The 14,205-nt window shown below is 37.5% G+C and overlaps 1 protein-coding gene across 9 annotated transcripts in view; it reads right to left on the reverse strand.

The window, feature by feature from the left end:
* Positions 1-14,205, reverse strand: part of DMD (dystrophin) — a 1,161,005-nt gene that overhangs the window by 870,510 nt on the left and 276,290 nt on the right. For all 9 annotated transcript variants that reach the window (XM_038157590.1, XM_038157575.1, XM_038157541.1 and 6 more), the window contains exon 2: positions 2,762-2,823. In XM_038157590.1, the coding sequence (XP_038013518.1) occupies positions 2,762-2,823 (62 nt within the window). The remainder of the gene's footprint in view (positions 1-2,761; positions 2,824-14,205) is intronic.

Genomic DNA, 14,205 nt, shown 5'->3' on the forward strand with positions numbered 1-14,205 from the left:
AGATACCCTTTCACAGACTTCTTGGTAGCACTCTAGAGGTTTTAGGTTCTGCACGTCTCGGGCAGAAAACTGTCAAGAGTGTGTGGCTGTAAGATTGTTATGGATTTTGTGTTAGGGATTTGACTCCACAGCTCAGAGGTATCAGACTTCACTGCTGAACTTGAGGCATCTGAGTGCAGCAGCTCCTCACGAGCCAACCGAAATGTCACTGTGGGCATGGCCAGAGGAAGGACAACTGTCCTCCCCCACAGGTAAAAATTATATGTGGCTTCTCCAGTTATGCTGATGGCACATAAATTAGATTTTTTTTTTCAATTCCTTACAGCTTCTCACATTTCAAAGCATTATTTGTATTTACATAAAAAGTTATGTGAAAGAAATGGCAACTGAGTGTTTTGAAAGCTCAGTCCAAGAGTAAATGCACTGAGACACTGGTGCTCTGGACACTGAATTTTTAGGAAAGTAATGGAGCTCTATGGGGAGAAATGCACTATACACCCAACAAAAATTAAGATTTAGAATATTTAGAAGTGGGTTTTATTTTCACTATGTAGAAATGGGGGGTTTTGCATATGGAAGGTAGTGGATGGGAGAAAATTACCTAACATAATTTCATTTAACCCTAAATATTTTACAGTTAATTAGCGACCTGGATTTCACTTTTCACAAATAAGAGAAATTAATGATGTCTTACATTTATCTGTCTTAATTCCAACCCTGTAGGCTAATCTACTCAAGACAGCACCCCTAGAACTGCACAGGATTGAACAAAAAGCAATTCTGCAATGCAAGTAATTCATTTAGTGCTTTTACAAAGCTGACAATGATGAGAAATCACTAACCAGGCTACTGCCTGCTAACTGAAATCGATGCCACAGCTAGAAACAGAGGGGGATTTGAACCACCGCAATAAGTCAGGAGAAGAGGGATACACTAGTTTTCACATGGAAATCCACTAACATGTCTTGAAGACCACCTCTCTGAACTGTTAGCAGGGGGAGAAACACTGTCCTGGGACTGCACAGCAAGATCTCCTGCATTTCTGTCCTAAAAACCCCAGAAAGAAGTGATTTCTTCAAGATTTAAAGATCAATAGTTTTTTGATAGCTGAAATAAGAACACCCTGTCCAAAAAAACCCAGATCATGCCTCAGGCAAACAAAATCTTGAATCACAACGTTTAGGAGGTTTTTCTCAGAGCCCAAATGAAGCAGAGGGAGATTAATACTTTTACAAATAAATGTTTACAAATGCATTTTCACATGCAACTAAAAATAACATTATAAAACTCAAGTAAAAAGTACCTAAACACCATTAAACTACACTTAATAAAACTAGAATTGGAGGAAAGGCCTCTAGATCATTCAGATGAACGAGTCAAACCTAACATTAAAACCATGTGTTGATAGGTATTTTCTAAACCTTTCATAATTCTTCTTATTCTTCTGCAGACTTGGTCCAAGTTTCCTCAGTAACTGCAGGTTTTTTATTCCATAAAACAATCATTTCTGGGAAAACAATGCTCTAGGAGTATTACATTTTCTTTAGATATAGAAGCAAAACAGTTACTCTTCATTTTCCACAACTGTTTCTGTGACCATAAAAAGGCCTAACAGGTAATACATTTCAGATTAAGCTGTATGAGATGATGCTTGCTGTGGCTACTTATTCATACATGGAAAAGCAAGATCACAAATAATTTGAGCTAAAATCTCACTTTTGCCAAAAAAAATAAAACAATTACATCTTTCACCCTCTGTGAAGCACTTTCATTATCACAAAGATATTAAAGCTGCCTTTTTTTTCTGCACTAGTACCATGTTTTGGATTCATTTTGTTTGTGATTCAACACAGCTCCCAGACCTTTCATTTGCTTCATTATGGCCAGCCCAGCTACCCCCCACTTCTGTATGCATATGTTTTACTGCTGTCCTAAGCACAATAGTTCACAGTCCTCTTGTAACTCATCATTCTTCAAGACACTATTTCATCCTGATCCAGTCCTACGAATTGCTGGGCAGCTCTGCTGTAAAGATGCTGACAGATGATAGGACTGATTTGTTTTATTATTACTGGCAAATAAATTTGAGCCATTATCTTCCAGGAATTAAAAAAAGAAAAACGACCAAAAAAGTTTCAGCAAATTAATAGCTCAGGCTGAATTTTTCCTGAGTATTAAAGATAAAATCATTATACACTGCCAGAAGAGCATGCTTTAAATAAATTAGGTATTTGGTCTTATTTTTCCCCACTCCATTTATGATCAGCCATTCTCAAAAATAACTATATCAAAACATATTATAATTTACTTTCATAATTTGTTAACTGGGTTACACCTCTTATCTCTGACCTTGCTCTTCTCCACAATTCATCCGGTTTTATTGAAGATGCAATTGCAATTAGAAACAAGAACAGACAAGCCTAATAGAGGAAACTCCTTGGTACATTAGAAACATAACAAAGAAATCCAACAAAGAGTAATACGGGTGCACCACTAGTTTGAGAAAAGGTGAAGTAAATTGAGGCGGAGAACATCTTAAGAGAAGGGCGACTTCTTACATTTCAACCACTGATGAAATCAAAGAAATAAAGCTTGAACACTCTTTCTAATAAATCTGTCAACTGCCTTCAGCAATATCTGAGACTTGGCAGTGTTATCTTGAAAACTAAGCTTCACTGTAGGAATATCAGGTTTCTTTGGGTTTGTATTTTTTTTTAATATACAAAAGTTATTTTCATCAATAAGTAAATAAATATATTACCTTAGCAAACTGTGCATTTATCCATTTTGTGAATGTTTTCTTTTGAACATCTTCTCGTTCATCTGCCAGAAAAAAAAGGAAAATACTTCATTAGAATTATTCAACAAAATAACGCAAAATTATTGATTAATGCTTCAGTTCTTGTTTATTGTGAACTACTAATGATACTTTAAATACAGGCAGGAAATTTGTTTGGATCTATTCTCTGAAGATTGCATCAACACATTTTGAAGGGCTACAGGTCCCCTTCATTGTCATGGTCTATTCCCTTAGTTCAACTGACCTATCCTGCGGTTTCTTTTCTTCTGGAAAAGAACATGTTACAGTAGGATCTAAAATACCCCCGTCTAATTTTTAATTTCATATAGGTATAAAAAAACCCAAACGTGTCATCTGATGGTCTTGGCATCAGGAAACTCTTCTGCAATAGAAAAGTACTTGAAATAACATTTTATGTGCCTCCTCCAATTGCTTGAGGAAGTGAAACCTTCTGAACCCAGCAGTAGTTCTCCACTGGCAGCCCCTGATGTACCTTACGCCTTTTTTAACTTGCAACTATTTACTTTGTTATCTGTTTTTAGATACCAAATTGTTATCTACTTTTCCTCCAGTGGAAAAAGAAAAAAAAAAAAACAAACAAAAACCAAACCCACACAGGTGTTTGTTCAGCCACACTTGAAATTCTTTTTTCAATTCTTTAATATGAAATCTTTGTAGAGGGAGATGATTTATCTTAGGCCTTGATTTCTGTATCTAAGTTAGAAGTACAGTCTTGATACTGGATGGAACAGGACAAACAAAGGTAAAATTCTGCTGTATTTTATAGAGGGTGAAAGAGAAAATTTATTTCAAACTACAACCTTGTAAGCATTTTCTCAAAAAGATCTATTAGGCATCATCCCTGAAATATAAAGGACAGATTTCTTTGCTTGGCAAAATAAAATCACCCTCAACTAGAGCTGAAGGGCATATGTGGAAAAGGGTGCAGAATGCTTATACTGAAAATAAAGTTCAGTCAGTGCAGCCTTTCGGTTTGCAGGAAAATTCTCTACACTTCTTAAATAAAGAGGGATATTAAATTCCCTTCTTAAATGTATAGCAATTAATGACATTAATGGATCCAGCTAAATTTGAATGGCAGGTGTTGACAGCCAGAAGAGAAATGCGTGGCATTATTAATGTAGTTTTCTTTCCCTCCCTTTACCTGACCAAAGACCCCAGCCAAGACAAATCTTTTTGATACAAATGTATCTTTTGTTCCTAAAACCTCCATATTGCCTTAAACACACCTTTCCCACCAAAACGTTTTCCAGGTTCAAAGATACAATATACTCATAAAACAATACTAGTTTGCCAAGTTACTGTTGCATTATAAAGAAGTACTGCATACTTGAAGGAGCATATTCTGAGTTCAGACGATGAGGGAAAAAAAAAGACAACACAATAGTACAGCTGGAAACTTGCCATAGAAGAGATGCATTATAAACACTCTGCCACTAATACATATGAGTGTTTGCTACAATAAGCTTTCTAGAATTCTATTGCTATCTACAACGCTGTCAGCTTCGTCCTTTGGCTGAAATTAATACTTGAATAGAAAAGAGATTCACCTAAAAGCCACAGCACGTGAAGGAGATGCATGCTTTTGGTAAGACATGATGCTTAAAGCTGTTAAAAATTTTATTTTTACCCACAAGCAACACTTCTCTCCGTGTTGACTGTAAGTTGTTTATTGTATGGGTTTTGTTTCATTCCAGCCACATGCAGTACACAGAAGATGAGAGAAGAAAGATACATTTTGTTGGTAGAAGATAAATATTCAATCTGATGTTATATTGCAAACTTCTTCAGCAACTTCACATAAAATATTACACATAAATAGCTGCTTCTGTTTAATCATTTCTGCTATGTGGCATTTAGAAAGGGAAAGGAAAAAGAGACAAAATCACCTTTTTCAAACTGTTCGAACAATAATACGTGATATTTTTCAGAGAAAAAGAAAGAGACAAAAATACCTCCTTAAACTGTTCAAACTTATGCTTTTCCACCCCGGGCAGCTGTAAAAGCATATTCAGTAACAGAGTGGGTTGTTTGTTTTAGGGCTTTTTTGTTTGTTTTTTTGTTTCCCATAAAAATATGTGCAAGTTTACCTGCTAGTCACCAATTAATTCATGCCCACTGTGCTAATAAAAACCAGGGTCTCCTGGGAAAAATGAGAGTCAAGCCCACAATCTGAATGTTTGAAACTTCTTCAAAGTCCAGGCAATGCTCTGCTACTTTGTAAACACAAACCCATTCCACTGCTGTTATCTTCATGCAGAGATCATTGCAAGCGCTTTTATCTCTAGGTGCTTGCTCTGACAAGTTTATACCACAACAATTTGTTAGTGACAGCCTCCTACCCTAAAAATGAATCAATCTTTTGGTTATGCATGGCATGATCTCCCCACTGTAAACACGATTTTTACAAAGAGATGTTCTCTTAGCCCAGATTTATGGATTGCATGCTTGATGTGGAAGCTGAATGACATTTATCTAGGTGCTGCAAAAACGTGCCAAGAACACTCCTCTGCCACTTTCATAGCACTGTGTCTGTAAGAGATCCTTCAGCAGTGAGCCAGGGAATGCCCTTGGAGGTGCTTTTACGGTGAGACAAGAATAATCAAAGGGCCAGGCAGGTAATTCCTTCACCTGTTCAAAGAGTAATATGGTATGCTTATTTCTTCTCTCTCAAGCTGAAAGAACTGCAGAGTAGTGTACTGTCTTCAGGTTAGATTTAAACACTGCATGGATCCTGAATTCCTTTATTGCAATAACAATGGGATCCCTTCCCACAGCAAAAATGCTTTCCTCAAATTGATGGACATTGAACGGAATAGGCTAAACCTCATTTTCTGTAGGTTATCAACTCATGTCTACAAAAACCCTTCCAGAAAAAAAGACATACTGAGCAGTAAAATACCCCTGGTTTCCATGCCCTAGAGCCTCTAGTACCACTGAACAGATCTTGTTTTAAGTACAATGCATTCACAGATGAGTTCTGATGAGCACCCAGCTTTGAAACTGTGAATGCAAACCTCTCAGAGTAGTTAACTGCACATTTGACTTCTGAAGCATTAGTCCAGGTTAGGCCTCATAATAAATTATGACCCAGAGAGAAAGTGCAGTATTAATGAAGCTAATCATCTGACAAAGGACAGTTCTGACACTTAATCAGGCAGCAAGGCTAACAGAGACAAGTGGCACACTGAAGGATGCTTAGGAGCAATCGTGACTCAACAGAACAAAGATGCCATTCATAATGGCAATTGGTCACCATACAACTTTCTTAATATACTTAACAGCTCATCTTTGCAACCTACCACTCCAGTGCAATTCCCATCTGTCTTCCACAAGAAAACTTCCAAGATTATGTTGTCATCTCTCAGTAAACTGCACTTTTTACTACTCTTATTTTTCCACGCCACTCTACCCCCTCAAATGCTACCAAACATATTAAATAAAAATAGTAACAGGATAAAAAACATATTTTAAATACCAGTATACTCTAGATGCTCTTCTGAAAGTATACAGAAGTGTTCACAAATCACTAAAAAATAATACTTTTAAAAATTTGAGTTGACAAATACCAAAAATGAAACATACACTATGTATGTCACTACATTATTCCATTTATATAATAAAAGCCACCTTCCCACAGAAAACATGTAGTAGGGAGAAGGAAATTTGCACTTTCTTTCATCCTTCCCTTTTTTTGTAGAAGATCTTCAACCTATCAACTCGTGACACACCTGAATAAATATTTGTTTCACTAACTCACAGAGTGGCTGAGGCTGTAAGGCACCTCTGGACATCATCTGGTCCCACTGCCCCAATCAAGCCAGGCCACCTAAAACAGATTTTACAGCGCCCTGTTGAGCGTGGCTTTTTATTATCTCCAAGGATGGAGACTCCACAGTGTCTCAGAAGACTGCATCTTTGGCCTTCCACAGATCTGGGTTGTGTGTTCCAAGGCAAGTGGCTTAGAAAATTCTTCTCTGGAGCAAGTACACAACCCAGTTTCTAAAATTAGAATACATTCAATAAAATTGTACTGGAACACGAGGAATAGGAAATGGTGGGAAATGATCCATGTCCTCGGATTATAAATGTCAATTTTAAACAAACAAACAAAAAATCCTTGTCATTATCATGCCAATGAAGATGTGACATTTGTGGAGTATTTGAATCGCTCAGAGACAGGCAGTGATAGGAGGCTCACTTGTGTGAAAGGTTTTATGCAGCCTTCAGCAAGCAATTCCATCACAGGATCAGGAACACAAACAGAGAAGAATTAGACATCTTATTCTGTTACCTAGTGTTGCCCTGAGTTAGGTAAACAATAATTGAATAACTATTCAATGTTTTGTCTGGAACCAAAACCTATAAACAAGAAAGGAAGGGGAAAAAAAAAAGAAAGGAAAAAAGTAAAAGGAAGAAAATAAAGAAAAAAATTCCCATATACTGGTGAAAACTTTGAAACAATGGTGTTAAGGCAGGGATCAATTCCCTCATTCATGGCAACTGCAGGTTCATTGGAACATTGCACTTTAGGGAATAAAACCATCAAAATTGCTCTTTGATTTCCTAGCAGGCAAACAATGCAGATTGGGAAAAGGTCAGGATTTTCTCCAGCGAGTGGGAGTGAGTACCAGCAATGGTGGGAGTACTGGGAACAAAAGGGCCACAGATAGTCACATTATTGATACTCTGGCTCCATCGACTCACTATTCTTAGACATTTTCAGTACATTGTGACAATACTCTGCCAGTAACTACAGCTGCTGAGAAACGTTCCCTTCCCATTCTTGCTTATCTGAGGGGGAAAGAAGAAATCAATGCAATACAATGACAGAGTGATATTTGAGTGGACTAGCTTTGATTTTTAGTCATTGAGGTCATCCAAGACATTCACAAGCTGACAGCAAATACAATAGGCTGCTTTGACAGACAGACAAAGAATTTAAGTCTATTGCTCATGCAAGGCAATACAGAACATGCAATTCTTTGTCCATCTTCTATAAATGCATTGATGAGCAGTGTGTTGACTTAATCTGAATATTGTTAAAACTCCCTGTTCCCTGTGCTACCCTCTTGAGACTTTACTGTGGAACCAGAGTCAAATCACCATAATCAAACCATCTCAGGCTTTTCAAAACACTGATGAACCTATTCAAATGCTCAGCAGAAATGGAACACTGAAAGCCCTCGTTAATATAGATTTAAAGGGGGAAAAAAAAGTATAACTAAAATGAAAAATAGAATGCTAAAATTTTCTGAGAAAGGTTTGGTGAGAGTCAGGGTAAATTTAGGAAATGAACAGGTGTATTCCTAACAAAAAAGACTTTGCTTCCTCTGTTTCCTTCAAATAGAGGAACTCTCTCTAGAGAGAGGGATGCTATTTACTGATCAGAGGACAAAAAAGAGGATATCTGTAACACCCAACCTACAAGATTTCTACTGACAGATTGGTGTAGCAGATTGAACTACTGAACTACCTTGCCTAGACTGAATGTCAGGCTGAGGAAAGATTTCATTTTTCTTATTTCATAATCTTAGCTGGAATTGTTCTCTCATTATCAACATTTTAGGAAACTGCTTCCTGACTTTTCCTATTTTTTTTTAATTTTTAAGACAAGTGTTTATATTAGGTGTCACTCTTCAAATTTAACTTTAACTAATTAGCTATTTAGAGAAAAACTACGGAGTGCTTTTGTGGACCAGTATGGATGTCATGTAAAAATGGAGCAGGAGCAACACAAAGGATAAAGAACATGACAGACTGCCAGTGTGGAACAGAAGGAAAGATTTAAAAAAGGAAAGAAAACAAAAACAACACGGACAACAAAAGGAACAAGAAGAAAAAAAAAAGGAAAAATGAGGAAGGGGTTAGGGGAAGACAGAAGGTGAAGTAAACACATTTACCCTGGCTTGCAGGGGGAAAAAAGGGAAAAAGACATTTGGAAAAAAAGGAAAGAGATGGGGAAAAGCAGAGATAAACACTTCCCTTCTGGAAAGAAAAAAAGGATATCTGGTAGCTAGAGGATCATATGCAGGGAAGCAGTAAATTTGAACAAAAGAACTACTGAAGCATGTGTAGCTTAGTCAAAAAGATTTGACTAGCATCCAGAAGCACCAGAATAATGCAAACAAGCTACATATTACTCCTCAAACAATAATGGGCAGCTGTGAAATGTACACATAGCCCTATGTTTGAACAAATTCATGTAATTAGTTCGTGTTTGTTAACCGCCCCCCTGCCCTTCTTCCCCTCCACCACTTCTCAACCTTTTTCCCTAAACAAATTGTAGCATATGGAACTCCCAAGACAAAAGCGGGATCATAATTCCAATTAAATTTAAAAAGAAAAGAAACAGAATGTCAGCTCACACTTCCAGAACATTTTAAGTATACACAACGTGGGGTGTTCAGCTCCAGCTCATACACTTGTAATTGCATTCCCAGCTGCTGACCCAGTCTTCCTCTGGTCCACCACAGACAAATACACTTTGGGAACTGATCCTACTTCTCCACGTCCATGGATTTGACCTGAGGACCTATAACAAAACACTTGAGTATCAGGATATCTGCCTTAAGTGCTGGTGACTCACTCCTGCCTTACCCTTTCAAGGATAAGGACTTGTAAGAGTTCTGAACCACACTCTACAAAAAAAAAAAAAAAAAAAAAAAAAAAACAAACAAAAAACCAAACTAGTTCTAGTTATTAACAGCTTTGTAAACACAATTTTAACTGTTTTTGTCTATTGGGGCTTTTTATTATGTTCCAAGCAGCAATTACTTCGGATCCAGTAAATTTCTCCCAAAGGGAAATCACTAGTAAAATGCAACCTAAGAAGCCCCAGTGCTTCAATACATCAGATTTCTCTGCACAAGATAAATAACTGCTCAAACTTAAACAACTAACCTCTCCCTACCTGGGAAGCTGGTGCTACAAAAGGAGTTCAGTTTATGCCTTATCTTTACATGGAAATACAAAATTACTCATTTGGATATTCACCTGTGTATAAGTCCTGTCCCCTCTTTTATCTATTTTTCAGTGTCACATATGTACATTGACAAATAAAAAGAATCCTTGTTAACATTTCAGTAGAAGCCCATGCTATTTTAGCATCATGCCATTGTTGTGACAGCATTTTCTGAATACTATAGAACACATATTAGACATTTAGATGAGGTAATAGATTTGTCCTCACTTAAAGATCCATGCTAGTTGGAAGGAATGTATCAGCTGAAACCACTGCTGCTTTCTGGAACTTACAGAATATTGTTTGATTTGATTGCACTATCCATTTTTTTGCAGTCAGACACCAATTAAATCATGTTGCCAGTACATCCAAGTACATGGAGAAAATACCAATGACTATTTAAAAGCTTTTTGGTTTGTGGTTTGTTTGTTTTGTTTGTTTGTCAGTTCTTGTTTGGCTTTGGAGTTATTTGGGTTGTTTGGTTGGTTGGTTTGGATTTTTGAGTAGTTCTTATTTGTTTGTTGTTGTTGAAAGCAACAAAATTCACTTGCAGGATAAGTCTTCTTAGTGCTACAAACTGGACTAAATTAATGGGGAGGAACACTGGTAACACCAAAATGTGAAAAAAAATAGGAGTTGGTCAATACTAACTTCATCTTGTCAAATGAGTATATATGGGGAAAATACTTATTATTTCTTGATGGATTCATTTGAACAGGACTTTTTTTTTTTTCTTGTTTACAGATAGGGAAGCACAAGTTAAATGCTGCTAATACATCATGTGATATTATATAAAAGTAACAGAAACAGTTTTTTGCCACATGGATTTACTACTACCATATATTGCTATATATAAAATCGATTGCAACTCCACAGCCCAAACCTACAATTTTTACCACAGCTGCTGAGAGATATGTTGCTCCTTCCATCTTATAAAAACAACTAATAGCTTGTAAGGTTGATTAGCAGGAATCACAGTGTGCTCAGAGTAAGGAGGCAATGTTTACTGCTCAGCCCCCTTGCTGGTTGTTGGGCTGATTGGAACAAAAGAACCTGACTGACATTTCAGAAAGAAAAAAAAAAGAAAACATGTAACTTCTTTTAAAGAGTGACTGGATCTGGAAAACAAATTAAATACATCTTGACTGTATAACTCTGGTTTCAGAGTTTCTTACCTTTACCCCATTTTTATTATTTCGAGGAGAAAATGGGAATTATTAACTGAAGCCAGAGAGAATCAGTATCAACCCTTTTTCTCCCCTCTGAGCTCATGGGTGCTCCACACTCTGCACAGGAAGGACAGTGAAATTAGGACAGACGGACAGGCCCAGCAGTGACCTGGCAGCAGCCATCCCTCTGTGAGCCCTACTGAACAGCCAGCAGCAGAAAATCCTCCTGGCTTAGACACTAATAAAATTGGTTTGTGTGCCCTGCACCCTCAGTGACAACCTGTAATAAGCATTGTTACTCCTCTGCATCAAGGATCTGAAAATTGCCGAGACTAACTCAAAGTGAAAGGGAGCACTCTCACCTCGGCTGCTGTTTAACCAGCCAGCTCAAAGGGAGCCCAGCGCTACAAATGTCCCTGTCACCACTGGGGGAAAAGTTACAGGCCAGAAATGAGCAGCACTGGCAGCTCCTGTATTTCAGCAGTCACTGGAAAAAAAAAAAAAAAACCAACAAAATACCCGCACAACCAAAAACCAACAAAGAACACCCCAAAAAATAAAAAAAAAACCAAAAACAAACAAACAAAAAAAAAAAACCAAACCAAAACCAAAACAACTCATCCCCCACAATAAGAAACCTGTTCTGAAAAAACTTTAAACAGCTCTAGACTTTATGGTTTTCACTAGGAGAGCTCCATGCACTGGAAGAGAAAAACTGTGATAAAGGAGCTGTGGTCAGCACTGAAGCTGGCTGGCCAGGACAGAGGGGTGTAGGTTCTTGGGGGTTTTGTGTCTTTTAAACCTTGGAAGAGAGGTCAGCATTTAGCTGATCAGCAGAGCATCTCAGAGAAAGCTGTGACAGAGGTGCTGCATGGGAAGTATTACTAGAAATAAAATAGTCAATGTTATGTAACTAGATAAAATTACCCACAATTTTCATATTTATAACCATTATGAAAGTACACAGGTATTTTTGGGGTTTTTTCAGACAAAAGCAGACAAATGATTATGGTTAGACTGCGTCCTTACTTAGCTGGAGATTTTTGCACTCTAGGTTACTATTTTTGTTCAGATTTGAGCAATAGAGGACAGGAGACTAAGGACAGGAACGTTAACTCATGAGCTAGCTAGAGCAGGATGCATCAAAAATAGGAAATAGGAGCCCACAAACTTTTTGATATATAGATTTTCAGCTAATGAAAAATGAAGCTGAAAGAAGCATCAGGACTTAAAACGGGTAATCAGAGTCTAAATCATGACATTAGTAGCTAGTGTTTCATACAACCTTCTGATGTGAAAATGAAATTGCTGTTCCGTTTTCAGCAAATGCCACCTAGTGATGCAGAGTTGCAAAGCCTTGAACTGCTTTGATTTTTATGTGTATTGTCCCAGGTTTTCTGGTTTGCTCCAATGGAAAAAAAAATATAATCAGGGAAATGCTTTACATGGTCAAAGACTCTCAGAATTCATGTCACTCACATGCAGAACACAGAGGAGGATGGGTTAACCACATGTGAGGGACCAACATTTGTTACAGTTTGTAGTAAAATATTCATTGCAAACAACCACGATTAATACACTGTGGTAGCTAGCACTATTCTCTAGTATTTCAAGTCATTTCTTTTGTTTCTCTGTCAAAAGCAGTTAGAGAACAGGCTGTACTAGACTGCTTGACTGACTGCTGTCTACTTTATTTCACCTGACCCAATTAGTGTCTGAGTTAATTAGGAGGAGCTGCCACTGGGACACCAGAGAATGTATCAGAGAAGTTTGAAATTAATGAGAACAAGGTGTTAATGTGTAATTGTTTATAATACACACACCCTGCTCTTAGGGTGAAGACACTGGCATTATAAAGATGACAGCATCAACTAGTCCACAGCTAGAATTCATTTTCTTATACAACATTTGAGAAACTTTGAAAGAAAAGAACACATGCCTCTAAGAACATTAAATGTTAATTTAATGAACATTTATGTTAATTTAAGAACATTAATGTTAAATGTGTATTATTTACATGTGTAAATTAATGGTAAGTGAACTGTGCTTTCCACTCGTGCTTCACCTCACCTGAAGTAGACAAAGTAATGATGAATGTATTTAAACTATAGTTGTGATTTATTTAATTCAGAAAGAACGGCTGCAGATTTCATGTTGTCAAGTTTCTTGGCATCCTTTCACCACTCCCAAGCGTTCTCCACTTTCCAAGGGTAGAAAAGAAAGGACAAAGTAAAGCCCCTGTTGATAGTGATGATTAGGGGGAAGCCAATAGAATAGGATTTAATTCCCCCATACCCTTTCCCCTTTCACAGCTCCTTTGTTCTGTTTGTAGCAGTTCAATTGCACAGGTGACTGAAGGATCTCAAATTTGAGAAATACACATATTAGGATCTGAGTATTTGGCATACTGAACATGACTGTCCAGTTTTACCCCATATTTGGGAAAACTCCAACTGTACAGGTGAAGGCTAATACACACTAGATATGTGTAAATACCAGCACTTCACAGAAAATCTGGATTACAAAGAATGCTAAACGTGTATCCCCTACACTCCATAAGGTCAAACATTCCTGAAAAGAAAAAGAGTAATTGAATTTCTAGACAGCTGGTAAGCAACAGCCTTCAAGCAGCCACAATATTTATTGCAGACTGTTCTTCCTTCAGTTTCTTTCTGAGGCTTCTACTTTTCATTTAACAGATTTAGTTGGAAAGTGACTGTTCAGCTCTCACACAAAGCAAAAACATTCAAATGGGAAGAATGTGGGAGGTGTTTGTCTCTTTTGCCTCTAAGATGGTGAAAAATGAGAGCACAATAGTAATGAGTTTTAGACTTCATCACAAAGATGGTGAACCATTACAAAGAATATGCACTTTTTAGAATTTTTAAGACAAAATGTAATAAAGTTAGAACTCAGCAACGTGCCCAAAGCCACCAATAGTTCAAACCATGCTTTACCCAGCAACCAGTGGGGAAAAAAGCTATCTTTTTAGAGAACAGGCATTATAAGCTGTAGGAATCACATTGCTGAGGACAAGAGAAGCATTGAAGGTGAGGTCTGTCATGTATCTTGTCTGTCAGATTACACGGCAGCATTGGTTCCTGGTGCAGCCTGTGTCTCTCCAGTGCCACACTGCTGGGGCAGCCTGTGACACCCAGAGGAAGTGCAGGATGTGCTTCTTGCAGGCATTGGTCCTGCTTAGGAACATTTTATTATCTATGGTAACACTTAAACGACATACTTTGCTACGT

This window comes from Motacilla alba, chromosome 1 (assembly GCF_015832195.1).
Source record: "Motacilla alba alba isolate MOTALB_02 chromosome 1, Motacilla_alba_V1.0_pri, whole genome shotgun sequence".
Lineage (NCBI taxonomy): Eukaryota > Metazoa > Chordata > Aves > Passeriformes > Motacillidae > Motacilla > Motacilla alba.